The 19095-nt window shown below is 41.8% G+C and overlaps 1 protein-coding gene across 1 annotated transcript in view; it reads right to left on the minus strand.

Annotated features, from left to right (window-relative positions):
- TSSC1 (tumor suppressing subtransferable candidate 1) overlaps positions 1–19095 on the minus strand; it is a 178028-nt gene that overhangs the window by 40083 nt on the left and 118850 nt on the right. Inside the window, exon 5 of the mRNA XM_018560505.1 lies at positions 14696–14795. Within this exon, the coding sequence (XP_018416007.1) occupies positions 14696–14795 (100 nt within the window). The remainder of the gene's footprint in view (positions 1–14695; positions 14796–19095) is intronic.

Consider the following 19095-nt stretch of genomic DNA (forward strand, 5'->3'; position numbering starts at 1 on the left):
TTGCAGGTGTGAGAACTGCAAGGTTTTTGCATCCTGCTGCTTCTCCCATCCTCCTGGTCACTGCCCACTTTTTGTAGAACTTTTTCGTTCAGAAGTACCGTCTGGCTGGACATGCGTACCTTACGTTACTTCCGGCTCCCTCCCAGAAGCTAACATTTCCACGTGGATCAGCCCAATGAAGGGAACCTGAACGGAACCCCTCCATCTATCACCATCCTCTCCTACACCCCTGCAAGGTCCATAGCGGTCCAGCTGCTTGGGTTCTGAGAAGACTGCGGCTCCACTGGTTTGGTACCTCTCGGCAATTGGGGCTGTGCAGCAGCCGAGGGGCAGCTGTGCATGCTGAATCCCCGCAAGATCCAGTAAGAAAAGGACCTTTTGTAACCTAGGAGATAGGTCAGCAGCACATACCAGGGAGGCCTCCACTGAGACCACTTGGCTCAGGAGGATGGTTGCCATGCATCTGTAGGAAACCTCAGGCCTTACAATTGCGTAAATTCAAGGACAGATGAGGGCTGCCCCGGAAAACGCCATCATGTGACCCTCAGGTCCACTGTCCCTGAAGAGTAGAAAGCATGAACGGGGAAGCCCCTGCAAATAGTACAATGGCCAAATAGAAAAAAAACAAACATTACGATGTTCCTGCTTGGCCGGAGGAAACACAAAAAAACTGAGGTATGCAAGTGTTGTACTCTTTTTTTTATTTGGTGTGGGTGATGTTTCCTGTTTCCGGTAGGAGGAGCTACTGTTCAAATATATGTATTTCCACTGTGTGTTTAGTTGCTTGCCTGGAATACAGCTATACATTTGCAGTAAAATAAATGTTACTATTAAAAGAACAAAAAAAAACCCAAAAATTTGTAGAAAAAAACAGACGCTGGAAAATGAGCAAATTCTGGTGACAGATCTCACACGGCAGATAACCCATGCATTTGCTGATCTTGGCAGGATTAGTTGGGTAATATTTTCACAAAGACAAACCATTCTCAAACAATCTGCCAGGCGCAAATATGATTCCCTTCAAAGCCAGGCACGCATATTGCCACGTTTGAACTCCCCTTCCTAAATATACCGTTCCAGCCAGACCCCTGCCGCAACACCTATACGGTACACTGATGATTTGCAGCCTATCATTAATAATACAAAGCAGTATTGCAACCTGCCATTACGAACAAGGATTGCCATGCCTCATCAAGTAAATTGACATAATGTGACATTAGTTTAAATGGATTTAGCTTCCAGTGCGTTCATTGTGCCTTAATTAAATGCAGCTTGCTCTGACACTGCCCACCCTCTTCATTACGAGACGTCTGCACTGAAAATGTGTCCAGAAGGAGATGGGTTTGAGGCTGAGACTCTAACACATCAAGCAAAACATTAAAGCGTCTGCCTGTTCATAATTTGTGTCAATTGTCCGACAGCGATTCTCATGATCGCTTCCTCACAATCAGACTCTGCATCTGGTTATTGCACAGTGAAGAGGAAATTGGAATTAATGTGGGCTTGGCACCTTGTCGCTGCCTATCACCACTAAGGAATAATAATGGTAATAATAGCACATATGCTAAACAAGCAGCTGACTTGCATGTACTGTGAATTGTGTTGAGAGCTCCACTTCTTAAAGTGTTAGAGTTTATTCCTCAAAGTGCTCTGGGGAAAAAAAAATGGATCTGTGCTGAAATACTTCCAGTACAAGTGTTAAATAAACATCCGTATCTAAATGAACTGATAGCTTAAAGGTTACATCTTTATTTCTATATTGAATTTCCATAAATTCTATCCCACTCCCTAAAAACCATATCCATCAAGAAGTTACTTATTGAAGATGCCCATAGGCTGTACGTCCTCCATCCACTGACAGTTTCACTCAGCCCTGTGAATAGCCCTCTGTAAGAGTTGTGACACACTTCCTTGAGTCAGCACTCTCACAAAACCTGCCTTCTGAACTACAACTCAACATCTGAACAATGCAACATCATAGCTTGCTGGAAGCAATGCATGATGGAATATGTAGTAGGAATGCACCAATACTAGTATCGATATTGGTGCCGATACCGAGTATTTTGGGCGAGTACATGTACTCGCCCAAATGCTCCTTACTTACCCCCGATACCGGAACTTCCAGTCAGAGGGAGATTTCATCTGACCGGTAGTGCCATGAGGGAACATGGAGACGGCCAATCAGGAAGCTGGGCCACGTGTAATGACTTGCTTATTGGCTGGGAAGCCGACTGCATGCTGTTTGGCCTGCTCGAACTGACTGGCCGGGAAGCCTGCTTCCTGGCCAATAAGCATCGAACTGGCCAAACAGCATGCAGCCGGCTTCCTGGCCAATAAGCATCGAACTGACCAAACAGCATGCAGCAGGCTTCCTGGACAATCAGGAAGCTGGGCAGCAGGTAATGACCCGCCTCCCAGCTTCCTGATTGGCTGGGAAGCCGGCTCGATGCTGATTGGTTGGGGTGACGGCTTCCTGGCCAAACAGAATGGAGCCAGCCTTTCGGCCAATCAAGAAGCCGGGCGGCGGGTAATGACACTCTGCCGGCTTCCTGATTGCCAGCGAAGCAGGCTCCATACTACCGGAAGTACCGGTACTTGGTATCGGTGAGTACCGAAATATAAATATCGGTACTCGATACCGAAAACCGGTATCTGTGCATCCCTAATATGTAGCCTTGAGAAATCCATATCGCATCACACAGAACAGAAGGGAAACAGATGCAAAGCACACTGGGAATCCAGGAAGTTGATGGAAGTGATGGGCAGACAGAAGGCAGCACTCACTACATAGAAGAGATTTTTTTCAGGTAAGCTTTGATTGCATTATCAGAAACAACTCTAGTATGTATTCCTATTATGATATAACAGGACAGTATATGCTGTGACTTTACAACTCCTTTAAAGTGACATTAAACGCAGGAAATAAACCTTAAAAATACATTCAAGTACCTAGCATTTTTGTTGATAGTTATATTAACAAAATGCTTATTTGTGAATCACTTGGCTGTAGATCCTCAAATAATCTCTGAATTCATGCTGACACTGTCCTTCCACCTGGAGGGTGGCTACTTTTGCCCCCAATGGTCTCTGTGTGCGTTGTAAAGTAGCCACCACTCCATGCTCACTCCCATAATGGACAACAAGCTCACTTTTAGTTAGTTAATTTGTATTGAATGTATAGTCTATCAGGGAGTGTGCTTGGAGCGGTGACTACTTTACTCCAGAAGGAAGGACAGTGTCAGTGCAAATTCAGAGATGATTTGAGGATCTACAGGTGAGTGATACACAAATAAGATAGATCTTTGTTAATAGTTGAGGTACTACAATTCATTTTTTAAGATTTAACTCCTGAGTTTAGTGTCACTTTAAAGGTAGTTTAAGACATAAAATGAACTTTGACCAATCTAGCTGGATACCGTCAGGCAATGGTCATGTACAGTAGGTTTAGGCAGTGCCAGACTTTGCTGAACATCCACCTACTCTGCTGAGTTGGACTTTCCTGGCTAATTACCATTGTCTCCCCAAAGATGAGCTGGCACCCATAATGTCAATGTCCTCCTCCCCAGGTCTAATAATCCACATTATCTGGAAGATTCTGAATCCAAATGAAGGTGTCTGCCGTACATTGGGGGGCTCAGCAATGGTAAACTATTTAAAACAAGCTAGGTAAATGAACATTCCATTTACTGATGCATATACCATTTTTAGTCTCAACTAATTTCCCTTATTTCATTGGGTTTAAAGCACTATTATTTTCCAACAATGGCCAAAGTCAAATGACCTCCCAGCTCCATTGAAATCTACAGGTGGCAAACGGGACTAGTTTTTTAAATTTTATTTACAGAGTTTTCTCTTAAGTAGTTTATTTCCCTGCCCATTCTCAGAGATGTAAAGCAAACCAGGCACTGGACTGGGAAATTTTCTCTAAGAATATGATGAAAAAAAGACCTAAATAGAAGTTCTGAGAAAACTATGCATCAAAAATTAAAAGAAAAAACTACTTGTCCAAGGACTAAAGCGGGGCCCAATCTACTTGTCCCCCATTACAATTGTATCTGGGCTACTTGTCCTGATACTAAAAAAATATTTTAACCAGAACCGTATTTAACCACGCTAAAAAGCGCTTCTCATTGGTCAGCGCAGTGCGGTAATTTAAATGACAATTCTATAGTTGTGTTATCTCAGACCAGTTTGTCACAATTAATGCTTTCACTGACCTTAGATTAGCAAAAATAAGTAGGTGTGTATACAAAAGGAGTTCCCTCTTCTCGCACAATAAAGCACACATTTACGTAACTGTGGGCAAGAAGAACGCCTACTAAAAAGGAGTGCGCTCACTGAGCCAGGAACGACTGATACTGTTCATCGGATTGATATGTGAATGTGTCTATATGTTGGCAAAACCCCTTTCCTGATCACACTCGTGTCTGATGCATTGGAAACTAGAGCAAATGTGGAGCAGAAGTGGAGCCACTGCAACCGATTTGTGATTGGTTGCTTCGGCAACAGATCCTGAGCTCCATCTTCTTTTCTACAATTAAATGCAGCAGCTGGTCTTCCGTGGGTAAGAACTAAGAAGTCATACACACCTCCATACAACACCTACACACCTCATACAGAGATCATCACACAACAAAGGACAGACATGGACACATACACACACAAACAAATTGATCCTTACTGGGATGTGACACATAGCTCTTGGGGTCTCTGGGGTAACTGCATCCTTGCAGGCAGCAAGGCACTGCCAACTCCTGGCATGCTGGGGCATTTAGTGCTCCAGCAGTTCAGATATACATAAGGTAGTCATGTGGAGAATGAGGATGCAGGACAGACTGATCCCTGAGTATATCCTGTACCCCAGTGGAAGTAGGCAGCGCAGCTGCCCTTACACACCATAGTCAGGGTGTACATCCCAGGAGCCGTCCTATAAAATATCCCTGGGCCCTGGAGATAAGGGCCCTACTAGAGGGAGCTGGGGCTCTCCCTCTTCTTTGTGTGTGGAGGGTGTCAGGCCCGATGGCAGCAGCGAGATGAGGAGGGGGCCTGAACTGCCCTCCTGGTATTTATCTACCCCGGCGCTGCTACCCTCACAGCGCACGTTCAGTGGCGCTGCCCTGCCATCCACCATTAGCACGCTAGCTCAACAATGCAGTAGCCGTGAAGGGGCGATGATAAAGTCGGCAGAGGTATCCCTCACACACCTGAGGTGACTCCACGAGCAGTCCCGTATATAATGGCAGGGGAGGTACATTGTCGCTCCTCTTTACCGACAGCGCTACTGTGCACGTTAGAAAGCAACTTTGCTCACAGGAGGCGGGACAAGCGTTCTGTTAAAAATTACAAGTTATCAGGGTGGCTGTACAGCCGCCTGGATCACTTGAATAAAATGAGTGGTGTCTTTCCATGCTCTACATATAGCCCTGCTTGTCCAAAGCAGGGCTAAATGTAAAAAAAAAACCTGCCCGGCACCCAGAACTGCAAGTCCTAGGCATTGGGCAATAGAAATTCTGCAACCCTGATCAAAACAGTCAATGAATCTAGTCAAATAGCCTGAACCGATATGAACATGTCTAATTTCCACATTATAGTTGATCTAAGCCCTACCCCCTAACAATTTCTGATCCTCCTTCGTGGTTAGGATTGCCACCTATCACATCAAAGGATTAAAGAAGGACCTATTTTTATATTTCTGGATGTATTGATTATTTGACCTGCTTTTGACTGATGTCTGCTTCTCAATTTTTTCATCGTATGTTCATGTTGAGTTGCCAAAGATTGTGACAAGTCTAGTTTAACTTTGACTCACTTAAATGTAATGTATAGTATTTTATTATCTTTAGTTTATAGCTTATCTTTTCTTTTTTTTTACTGAGGTAGATATTGCATATTAATATTTTTCATTCTCTTTTGAGCCAGCAAGCTAAAGGTTTTGATTCTTTTTCATGTATGGGTCTGGTTCAATATCAAATAACAGTTTCAAAATGAAAGTAGAAATAACAATAAATAAAACTAACCCATAAACCATTTGTGCCGCCCCAACAGGGGCATAGAATATGAGATGCATAGTCTCAGTTAATATTAGCATTGTTATATAGGTTAGAATTTATATAGTGTGATTTGCCTAACTATTTTCTCATAGCTAAATCCATGTGTTATCCTATGCTGCCATCTAGTGGCCTTTTGTTGTAACAAACATGTTTTCTGTAATTATTCCTCATGTGACAATGTATTTCCCCCTAGTGTAGCCCCACCCTTCTTCCTGTGTGCAGTACTTCCTGTGTCATGGGCACAGTGGAAAGCCACATGTAACAAGGACACACATGTAATCTGCACAGTACGGAGGAAAGGCATCATTTTCTGACCGCACAAAACTATAACCGTTCAACTGCTGTTCCTATCATCTGCTGTAACCTGATGTTAAAGAATAAACACCTCTTTTGAATGAATCGGTATTGACGAGTTCAGCTATCTGACGAGGATTGTCCGCAGTGAGTATATCTGCTTATACAGGCCAGGCATAGAGGTCTCAGCAAGGGATATATTTCGCTATCACAACGATCGTAGTCAGAATACCATTTATTTTCTCTTTAAGATACTCACAAACTAGCCATTTTGCAAACTAGTCTCTTGTTATTTCCTATTTTTTGGTGGTTACATTCTGAAAATCACAAATATACACCAACTAAAAAGGACAACAAAAATAACAAGAAAAGGAAATCAAAGTCCCTTTCTTGTTGGCGCATATTAGTCATTGTATTCCTCTCCTTGAAGTAACAGACATAGAATAACCCGAGACAAGCTAGTAGTACGAGGTCAAAAATAAGTGTCAACAATCCTTAGGACCAATTCAAATCAATGCATTTAAAAGCACGCATATTTTAAGTGAGTTTAGAGCAAGTGCATTCTAATGCAATTTTATTTGCATGGCTGGGCATCTGTGCTGTGTTTTGTTACTATGGATACCTTGCGTTAATGTACAGACAAAGAAAAATGTTCACATTTCTTGTACTCAAAAGAGGATTTGTGTATGTCTTTTGTGTTCATATAGTAATTATTAAGAAAAACACAATAGTACAGACAGAGATGGACATGTGAACAACTGTGGTGACAACAATGGAAAAGCCATTTGTAGATTGTATGCCTTAGGGGAACTATAAACGTTTTGGTAAATTCTACTTTATTTAAATGTTATTCCATTTTTTTTTTTTTGTTGAAAGCTAAAAGTTTGTAAATGGATGTTTGGTATTTTAATTCGATTTATCAAATCTTTATTTCTTTAAAAAATATAACCTTGTGGCTCCTGGATTTCCAAACCTAAACCGTGCATTTCTGGTATCCACCAGTGGGTGTCTCCCAGTAGCCAGCAAGTCACAGGAAATTAGTGAATTTTTGATGGTTCCTGATAAACTGGCCAAAAATTTACTCAGAGGGTGGTCCTGTCTGCCACCTCCCGCCTGATTACTTTTAATGAAAAATCGAAGCAGTCGGGAAGAAAAATATCGGTTGGACCGCGCCTGCATCCAATCAGATGCAGGTAATGTTCATGTATTTTGACAGCCAGCGGGCTGATTGTTAAACTGTAATAACTGCAGTGGGAGATTTCACCAGTCACATTGTTTAGGGTGGATAGAGGAATCTGTTATATTTACTAGTGTAGCCACAACTTTAGTCTTCATCAGATGCTGGCCACTGGGAGGGTATTTGCCGGCTCCTTAGGAATTTCACAATGCCTCAGAATCTTGACCTGTGTGCCAGTTTGCTTATCCATTGCTTTTGTCCCCTGCTACCGGTACCATTTGCCCTTGTACCTGCTACCTGTTCAAGCCCCTGCTCCTAACCTGCCTCCTGCTACATCCTAAATCTGCTACCCATATCCCTACCCCTTGAACCAGTACCCCCTCCGGAACATGCTACCCGATCTGGCCCCCGTTACTAACCTCTCTGGTTTCCTATTACTCTGTTCTTCCTCCTGACCCTACATTACCAGATTTATCTTTTTGCTCTGTAGATAGCTTATTTTGCTTGTTAGTTTGGTATCCTTACTTGCACATAGCTCAGTTAGTTTCCTTGTTATCTAGGTATTGTCACTTGTATATAGCTCAGTCAGTGTGTTCGTTTTCACTGATCACGTGTGTCCACTGGTGTTTGTATTCATTGTTATGTTTGTGTTGTTTGTTGTCGCTTTTGTTCATACTTAACAAATCTGATAATCTGATTGATTCACTTAATTTTGGGTCTGATCCTCTCTGCGTATCCGAACTTATCTAGTTAAACCCGATCTGCAGGATACCAGCTCATGGTGTCCTAACTAGCGAGTGAGCCCAAGCCCATACAAAACCGTCACTGAATCAACCCCTACCGACCCAATCAGTTATGGCAGGGGCATTCCCCACCTCTTTGTAGCTGAGGATTGGGAAATGCCCCGGTCACAACTGATTGGGCTGGGACGGGGGGAGTGTCGGTGACAGTTTTGTGTGCTTGGGCAAACTCGGGTAAACGGATTTGCACCACATCCACACAAATCACTAGTTTAGGCGTGGGGGCCTGGATTTAGGTTTACTTTAATTTGGTCAAATTCATAACAAAAGAAAAACGCCAAAAAATAAAAATATCATAGACCAGTTGTACAATTATAATTATTTTTTTATATATCGCAAACATATTTCGCAGCACTGTACAATCGTTTAGACAAGACAAGTAAGAAACCCTGACAAGCATCATTACCATACAAAAACAGTAGGAAAGGAGGGCCCTGCCCAAACGAGCGTAAAGCATAGAGCTTAAAGTGACATTAAACCCTCAGATTTTTTAACATAAACCAATACTGTAATGTGTGCCTTACTGTAATCCATGGTTGTTTCCCTTCTCTTTGCTGCTTTTCATTTTAAATCCTCATGTCTTCTAATGCTTAGTGAGAACTTCCCTTTTCAGCTGAGTGCCTCTTCCTGTAGTGCTGGCTCAGGTTACAAGCCTATACACAGACACCGTGTATCTATTCCTCAGACAAGGCAGTCTGCTGCAAAACAGAAGTTCTGCAGAGCATGAGAACAGATACAGATTTAAAAGGAAGAGCAGCAAAGAGAAGGGAAACTACCATGGATTACAGTAAGGCACACATTACAGTATTGTTTTATGTTAAAAAATCTGAGGGTTTAATGTCACTTTAAGTCATGGTACCGTGCACAAATTTGGCTTCATTTAATTAAGTGGAGGCCTTACACATTACACCCTTCATTAGTTTAGAGCAGCCTTTCCCAACCAGGGCACTGTGGCACCCTGAGCAACTGTCTGGCTTTTTCAGGGGTGCCTCTAAATTTTCACACAATGTCATCAATTTCCATGGTGCAGGAGAGCCGGCCACCAGCAGAATGGAAATGTATGATGCTAATACCGTGCAGGCTGTATCCAGGACCTCCTCCAGTATTCAGAGGAGGACAGAAGTCCACCTCGTTATAGACCTGCTCCACCTCCCACTCTCTGCTATGCTGCTGCAGCCGCATTGTGGTGAAGGTTATGAGGTAGGATTCTGATGTTAGGGGGAATGAGAACTCGGATATGAAGAGGGGCCTCCTGATGTGAAAGGGAAGCACTCAGATGGGAAGCAGGGCTCTGATGGGAAGGGAGGGCTTCTGATGTGAAAGGGGGACTCTGCATCATTTTTTTGTTGTTGTTCTTTTCAGCATGGGGTCCTACCCTAATATCAATGCCAGACCCCTATCTAGCATTAGGGTCCGGTATGGATTTTAGAGGGGCCCCAAGTCATTATTTACATTTTCGACTGGGGTGCCTTGAGATTTTGCATAATTGTAAAGGGTGCTGTGACTGAAAAAGGTAGAGAAACACTGGGTTTGAGCACTCAGAACAATGCAATATGGTAGCTGAGAGTTGCTCCAGGTTAGAGTAATTTGTATATAGATCTTGTTTGAAAGGAGCCTTAGTGTAGATGTTTTAGAAGCACGGGCTAAAATAGAAAGACATGACAGACATCTTTATTCTAAACATTATGGGGGGAATTTATCATAACTGAAGCAGACAAAATCTGGAGCAGCTGTGCATGGCAACCAATCAGCTTTGCTCTTCAGTTTGTTCAGTTAAGATTTGAAAATTAAAGATACATGTTGATTGGTTGCTATGCACAGCTGCTCCAGATTTTGTCTGCTCTTTGATAAATTCCCTTCTATGTGTTTTACAAATCAGCTTCCAGCACCATCAGTGCAATCACATTACAGTACTGCAGTGACTGTCATACAGCGGCCCAGATGACTACCTCTTTATCTCATGGGAAACACTTTTCACTCATTTCCCACACAGACTGCAATAAAATGCAAATTTTATTTCAATCTGTTTACCACTTCTGCTATGAACGTTCTCGCTTTCTGTCTGAGATATTAACAGTGTACACTCAGCTAACATTTCACTCATCTACTAAAAAATTTCTCCTACAATATTAATAACAGGGCATTTTGGGTAAATCTTAGTCTAAGCTAAACACTGTCGACATAAAGATACATTTATCAAAGTGGTTTAAAGGGTAGAGGCTTTATCCACAGCAACCAATAAGTTAACAGTCATCTTTTTTGAGAATAGGAGGGCTGATGTAGACTAAATCCTAAATCTACTTCATAGTAATGCTGGCCATATTTATGGATTTTATTAAGCAATTTGAACCACTTTCCACCAGTGTTTAACCACTTGCCGTCCGCCAGTTGTAAAAAAACGGACGGACGGCACTTCAGCATTGGCGGGTTGCCGTCTCCAGACGGCATTTTTTTTTCTGCTCGCGTGTGCCCCCTAGCGGGCACGCACAGGCAGAAAAGACCCGACCAATACAAACACCCGTTACCGGGTGTTTCACATATAGACGATCGGCGGCTCCTTAGCCCGCCGATCGACTATATGTGCTCGTTTTTTTCACCTTGAATCCCGGGATCCGCTGCCCCATCTGCGGCCCGGGACCGGCTCGGAGGGCGTCAGGAGGAAGAGGACAGGAGATCAGCTCCTTGCTGATCTCTGTCCGGGCTGTGAATGCAGAAGTGATGTGTATTACATCACTTCCGCATTCACCTGTCAGTCATCTGGCTGCTATAGCCAGAGAGAAGAAGCTGATGAAGCAGATATCTGCTTTATCAGCTTCTTTTGGGGTCCACAGGTGACATTAGGGGTCCTAGAGACCCCTAATGTCTCCATAAAGAGGACCTGTCAGTGTGCCTTTGCTATAATATAGGGGGATTGTTATCCCCCTATATAATAGCAATAACAATAAGTGCAAAAAAAATATATAAAAATAAATAAATAAAAGTAACATATAAAAAAGTAAAATAAAATAAAAGTCACATATAAAAAAAGTGAACCCCCCGCCCAAATGTTTAACTCCCCCACTCCCACGTTTACGCAGTTTACCCAATGTGATGGGGCTGTATGTACTGTCCTGGCAAATTTCATTAGCACTTGTAAACTAGATATGAACACTGTCTGTCCCTCAGTTTGAGCATTATAAAAGTCAAAGTAGAGGGACAGAGTTGTCTGGAATCTGCACAAATGCCTTCACCAAAGAGACATCTAAAAAGGTAAGAAATATACTGGACGGACAAAAAAAGATCACTGTCTGGATAGATGAGAGCTGTAGGGGTTCCTTCATTTGGTAAGGTCTAGGTTCACCAACATTATGTGCCCAAAAAATGAGGTCAGCTGTTTACATGAATGTACTGAATGACCAGGTTTTTCCATCAATAGATTTTTCTTCCCTGATGGCACATTGGGCATATTCCAAGATGACAATGCCAGGATTCATCGGGCTCAGATTGTGAAAGAGTGGCTCAGGGAGCATGAGACATCATTTTCACACATGCATTGGCCACCACAGAGTCCAGACCTTAACCCCACACAGTGCCCAGACTCTCCCATCATCACTACAAGATCTTGGTGAAGAATGAATGCAACTCTGGATGGAAATAAATGTTGTGACATTGCATAAGCTTATCGAAACTATGCCACGGCGAATGCGTGCTGTAATCAAAGCTAAAGGTCCAATGAAATATTAGCGTGTGACATTTTTTGGGGATCAGTCAGTGTATATACGAAAGTCATCTTGTGGAGTCATCTCGTGGCCCAACGAAGTACTGGGCCACGAGATGTAGAGGTATAGTGAGTAAATGGGAACACAAAACAAACACATTTTTCTAAAATTTGACAAAAGTACACTCTTTAAGTCGTAAACTTTGGCTCCAGGAGGCATTATCTGTAGCAACTAATAGGATTTTAGCTTTTTTAGTTGAGGTAACATGATAAAAACACCTGACTGTTTGCAGTAGACAAGACTCCCACTCTTCCCCTTCATCAGTTTTTATATATCAGGCTTAATGTTTCCAGTAGCTGATTCTGAAGTCGGTAATATTGCCATCTGTTTATTTTATGGTTGCTATGGTTGCATCACGGTTTTGATGTGGAGTGTAATGTTTACAATAATATGAAAAAGCGGTAGCGGAACAGATGCTTGTATCCCACTAACAGGCTGTGGATGACACAAGGTTATTCTACATCCTATACATGCTATTTGTAAACTCCACTAGGCACTATTTATAACAAAGCTGGTCACATAGCATGAGCTCAATTTAATTTCAGGAAAGCTACAACTCATTTGTAAGGCTCCTATAAATGTATAGCTGATATAAAAGGACCTCAGGACAGAAAATGACCCATGTATAATCATTTTACATGTAGTTAAATACAGCTAAAGCTACCCATACACCTTACGAATATCGTTAGCTTTTCGTATGCGATCGCGTTTTGGTCCGATATTCATAAGGTTGATGGGCAGTGTACAACCGCAAATAGTGTACAATCGATCGACTTTTGACTATCCAGCAGGTTAGAAAACTTTGGTCGATCGTAATGAATGTAAGATGATTTTAAGTCAGCATACAGAGCTGCGTGCTGCTGTGATTTTTAGTAAAAGGGGCTAAAGGTCCGCTTTAAATGATTAGAACAAGTTATATTAACAGATCTAAATAGCTTTGCCTTTTGAGCTCGCAAAATAATTTTGTATACAGGTCTTTAAGTCCTAGTCTTGGAACAGTTCGAAAAGGAGAGTCACAGTTATTCTAGCTTTCTATAAGCATCCTTCAGAATTTCCGTAGCTATAACTGGGTATACATTGCTAAATTTATTATACCCACACTTTAATTTTACGGCTTCAAACTTCAGTGAAAACATGTATTGACGGTCTTCAGCCTCCCTGTTCTTCATCTCTTTATGATTTCTAGAATTGTGGGTACTACGCTATGAATTTTAGAATTGTTATGACAACTGAAGCTGTAACAAGATTTTACATTTATCATCACATGCCCAGTTATTTCTATAAGAATTTCATGATGGTTTGCTAATATGCTGGAGTAGCCCATGAGTCTCTCCCTAAAAATACTCTAGTAGCATGCCCTGTTTTTTCCTGTTCAATCTGAGTGGTGTCCTATGAAATTCTTACATACAAATTGGATTCTGTGTAACAGAAAGAATATGGTCTGAGCTCATGAGCTAAAGTTTAAAGTCATGAATTTGGCTTTTGCAGAAATCGGAATATTCAGTCCTTAATTTCGACTGTGCGGGCTTACTTGCGATATATTGATAATTGACCCTTGGTCCCATTCACACCTATGCAATATAAAGCATGGGTTGTATTGTAAAGCAAACCCTGCATGCAAAAAAAACCCATTATTTTCAGTGGTACCTGTTTAGACATCTGCTCTACGTTATTTGTTATTTCACATTATATGAAACGCAAGAGAAAGAGAAAGTTGGTTTTCACTCCCGAGCGGGCGCCCACTCTGATTGGGGGTCTGTCTGTGGCCACAGAACTGGCGAGTGAGGATGGGGCCAATACTCAGTGGGTGGGGAGCCCAGGGTGGTGGAGGCTGCTTTAAATTGTTTAAAAGCCTGGCTCTTATTAAAAATTCTAGACTGAGTGGAAGATAGTTGTCTGAATTGTCCTCACTATTCAAAACTTAGCATAGCGGACTGCACTGGTGATGAACACAAACACAGGGCAAGAACAGGCAGTGAGCAGAGCCTGTATGAAAGAGCAAATACTTTCTCTGAGACATATCAGCAGACAGGAAGCATGCACTGGAAACAATATTTTTTTATTTGTGGGCTGGCTGCCTAGATGAGATACAGGAAGTTGTGTACAGGACGCAAACAAATGTAAAACTTCTAAAATGGTGCTCATCAACATGGGCCTACTGTGGCTATTTGTAAATCCAGCCTTGATTGGGAGCCCTCAACAGATAGCAGTGCTCATCGGCTGACGAAGGACCTACTTGCGCACCTACCATTTTTTTTTATAGTACTATAGCAGTGAGAAACATCTGCTCTGTGACAGTCTATTTGTGATCTGTATCAGTGCCGGGGAGAAGTTTGCTTCCTCACCTGGACATGTGTGATCATGTAATATCATCATGTGTCTGGACAGTTGAATTCTGTAAGACAGCCCTGAAGTGATGTTGAGTTCTATACAAATTTAGGTCTACATGACAAATCCAACATTAAGATTGTACATATCTTTTAAAGACACACAGACTTTTGCACTGCGTGTATAATATATACATGTATACACTTTTATATAAGCACATTTTTTAGACAATAAGGTCCTTTCATAAAACAAGAGAAACAGCAATGCACCCAAATATATCTGACCTACCACAGCTTTACAAGAGCTTTCTTGTAAGTCCCAGATCATAAGATTGTTGTCACCCAGCGACATCAGTTTCTTGCCATCACCTAGCGGTTCCCAGGTAACACTAGAAGAAATATAAAATGGAATTGTACTGTAAATATGGATAATGTTACAATAGAAAGAGAGAGGTGAGCAGAAAAGGCAAGAACCAAACACTGAAACATGTAAATAAATGTATTTATGGTTTAATATGAGTCATGTGAAACATTACTAGAAGGTTTCCATGGAGACACGAGGTAACATAAGGTCAGCATTAAAAGTAATAGGAGTAGAAAACTCATTCATGCAGGTTCAAGTTGTACTTTACCTTGCATAATAGTAGGTATATAACCCTAAAATGATAACTCTCCGACTACGTAATTATGATAATTACAGGAAGTAACCTATTAAATCTTAGCCAGGCTAACCAAGGGAGTCCAGGATATGTAGCAGGTACATAAAACAACAATCAGGCCCTCAAGGCTGGAAGGACACCAATCTGCAAACTCCTTGCACCACTGTGGTGGACGCAACACTTTCACACACCGTTCTTCTACTTGTTGAGATGTGATTTTTAAAGAACAAAAATCTCTGGCATCCCCAAAATACATCAGTGATCACGGATCTATCGGTACAGTATGATGACATCATTGTTGGTGCTTGGCACACCTAAGTTATTCCCCTAATAAGAGTCTTTCACGTCATGTAGGAGCCTGGATTGCTGAGTCCTAAGATAATACCTAGTGGGCCCAGTGTTCCTAAAAAACTCAGTGGACCTGGGTTCCTGCGCCTCTCTGCAACTGTGAGTCTCTATCCACAAGCCTCTTAGTGTGATACTGATTAGACAAGGAAGAGGTGTCATAGTAGTGGTTTTAGTTCATGTTAACTGTGGGGTTAACAGAGGATTCGGGGCCCCATAGGGTGAGCAGGAGCATCCCTGGAAAACAAGTGATTTTTTTTGTAGTTAACCAATTGCTGCACAGGTGCTTCTGAGGACATCATATGACTAGACTATGATTTGATTGTGTCCTACTAGATCTGGGCCCCCCTTCTGGCACGCCAAGCCTCACCTATGGATGAAGAGCATTCATTTCTAAAAGGTCAGCACACGGGACACCAAACCCACACGCAGGTCATGTAAATCACATCACCAGAAAAAAGCTCAATCAAAAAAAGTAAATACCAAACCTACAAAGGCAGACGGTACATGAGTGTTTACCGAAGATTCTTGAAACTAAGAATAAAAGTAATAAAACGTTAATAAACTTTAACAGGATGAACACTGACAATAACTAATGTTCACACAACAGTAATCAATTGTTCAATCTTCTCTTTTCATTTGCTCTTTACCAGTTTAATGGTATGTTTCAGCAAGTGAAGCATTTTTGTACAAAACCAAATAAAAATATACAGACAGTCCCAGACTTACAAACATCCGACTTGCATACGACCTACTTACAAACGAAGGCTATTACTGCACAGCATGGGGTCCCAGGCTGCAGCCAAAGTGTACCGCGCAGCATTTCAGAAGTTAATATGGGAAAAAGGTGTCTCCACTGAAGCTTCATGACCAATCCTTGTTTCCACGACAACCCAAAATATTCTAAATCCAATTGTCACAGGGACAGAAAGTGAGGTGACATCTTCTGAACAGGGGCACACACAGCAAAACAAACATTACAGGGGGTTAACCCTTCCCTATACTATCCAAAACGAAAAGAAATTTGGCTGGAGTTGCACTTAAAAAATGTACCTGTTCCAACTTACATACAAATTCAACTTAAGAACAAACCTACAGTCCCTATCTTGTTCGTAACTCAGGGACTGCCTGTATAGCATTTCATAATCAGGAAATCAGTAAGAAACACCTGGGATCATATTTATAAAGAAGTGAATGTGACAGCCATTGAAGGTAAATCACATAATAAAAAAAGATCCTAGCCTGTCCAGCATGAACACACAACATTTCTTATGTCTACATACCCCCAAATATTTTTTGCTTGTCAAAACTGCGGCAACACAGGGTGTCCCTGCAGATCAACATGCTCTGGCTTACTGAGTTTGCTAGAGTTCTGAACGAGAGAGACCTGTGAAGGTAATGATAACAGCACAGTAGTCTTGCACTTTGTAGTTTCCTTTTAGATGGCAGGGAAGCTTGTTTTACGTTGCCCCCATGCCATGATGCCTTCATTACTGGAAATAGCCAGTAGCTAGAACTATATTCAAAGATCATGCTGGCCTGGGTCACTAGAAAAACTATAAAAACTTCCTATGTGTATGTAAACCCTAACAATGAACTTCCCTTATTTGTTCCCTTTTGGTCTGTTAAATATGACATTTCAAGTTTTGTTTAATATTTGTCTCTTAGATAAGTGCAACATAATACTTGATCCTGCTAGAATTCTTGTGAGCTGATAACCTCCTAGGCACTCTGTACTGTTAGCCCTGTTCCCAGCTATATCTAAAGACTACAGAACACTTCCCCCTATGCAAAATCAAAACAGAAAAACCAATGCAGCCATCAAATCTAAGGACTGGTAAGTTTAGATACATTTTAACTATATAATGTAATCAATCCTTTTTTGTTAGCAAACAGGTCTACTCTTTGAGCAATAAGCTCACTCCCGTGATGGACTATAATCTTGATACAAATTAGTAAACTAAATGTGAGATTGCAGTCCATCATGGGAGGGAGCTTTGGAGCAGTGGCTACATAACAAACAGAGACTATGGGGGAACAAAATAAGCCACCCTCCAGAAGGAAGGACAGTGTCAGCACGAATTCAGAGATGGTGTGAGGATCTACACCCAAGTGATACACAAATCAGATACATTTTTGTTCATAGTTAACCCCTTAAGGACAAATACCTTTTCTTAATCTTGTTAAAATCCACATTTTAGGCCTGAAAATTACTTCAAACCCCCAAACATTATATATTTTCTGAAAGCCAAGACCCTATAGAGTAAAATGGTGGGAGTTGCAAATTTGTATCTTGCGCGACATTAGCGGAACTTATCAAACCCCAACATTTTGTAAAAATTCACATTTAGTGCCCAAAAACACTATATAAAACCATTAAAAAGAATATATATATAAAAGAGGAGGTTACAACGAGTAAATAGATACCTAACATGCCAAGGTTAAAAATTGTGTGCGTCCGTTAAACTGCAACAGAATTCAGTACCCCTAAAAGTCCATACATGACGGCTGTAAAGCCCCTACAGGTCATCAGTTTAGAGATACATGTATATCTCTCTCTATTGGCCCTAGAATTATTGCACTCACTCTGGCGTGTGCGGCGATAGCCAACACGTGTAGCGCAATCGACATTTTCGTACGTAGGCGCACCCGATGCGTGTTATTAGCGAGGTGGAGACTCAGGCGGTTGTAGATAAGGAGTTCTAGTAGTTTAGAGGTGAATGGGAGTAAGGAGATAGGTCTTAAATTATTGGGGTTGGTAGGGCCCAGTGAGGTTTTTTTGGGGTATTGGGGTGACTAGTGCATGTTTCAGAGGGGTAAAATCCATTGGATATAGTTGACCATTGAAAATGGTCCTTTCCTAGAGCGTCTATGTTTGGTGGCTAGAATAAAAGTGACGCTAAACTCAGGAGTTAAATTCGAAAAATGCATTCAAGTACCTTCAAGTACCAATCTCACTCCTGTGATGGACTGCAGTGCTCGTGGGGGACATACATTTTTTTAATTATTATGTTCAAACGATCTGGCTGCAGCTGAGCCGCCAGAATTGCTTCTACTGTAAAGCCGGCCGCTGGTTCTAAAAATATGAACAGAGTCAGTCTGTTTAACCCCTTGAGGACTTATGACGGGATTATCCCGTCATGGGTCGTGAAGGGGTTAAGGTACTTGAATGCATTTTTCGAATTTAACTCCTGAGTTTAGCGTCACTTTTATTCTAGCCACCAAACATAGACGCTCTAGGAAAGGACCATTTTCAATGGTCAACTATATCCAATGGATTTTACCCCTCTGAAACATGCACTAGTCACCCCAATACCCCAAAAAAACCTCACTGGGCCCTACCAACCCCAATAATTTAAGACCTATCTCCTTACTCCCATTCACCTCTAAACTACTAGAACTCCTTATCTACAACCGCCTGAGTCTCCACCTCGCTAATAACAACCTTTTGGACCCGCTTTCGCACCATACACTCCACTGAAACCGCCCTCCTAAAACTCACCAATGACCTAATAACTGCTAAAAACAACGGCCACTATTCCTTACTCTTGCTATTAGACCTCTCTGCTGCTTTTGACACTGTTGACTACCCGTTACTCCTCAAAAAACTCCACTCGCTTGGACTACAAGACTCTGCTCTCTCATGGTTCTCCTCCTACCTAGCTATGCGCTCCTTTAGTGTCAC

The sequence above is a fragment of the Nanorana parkeri genome, unplaced genomic scaffold, assembly GCF_000935625.1.
Source record: "Nanorana parkeri isolate BGI_ZX_2015 unplaced genomic scaffold, ASM93562v1 scaffold460, whole genome shotgun sequence".
NCBI lineage: Eukaryota > Metazoa > Chordata > Amphibia > Anura > Dicroglossidae > Nanorana > Nanorana parkeri.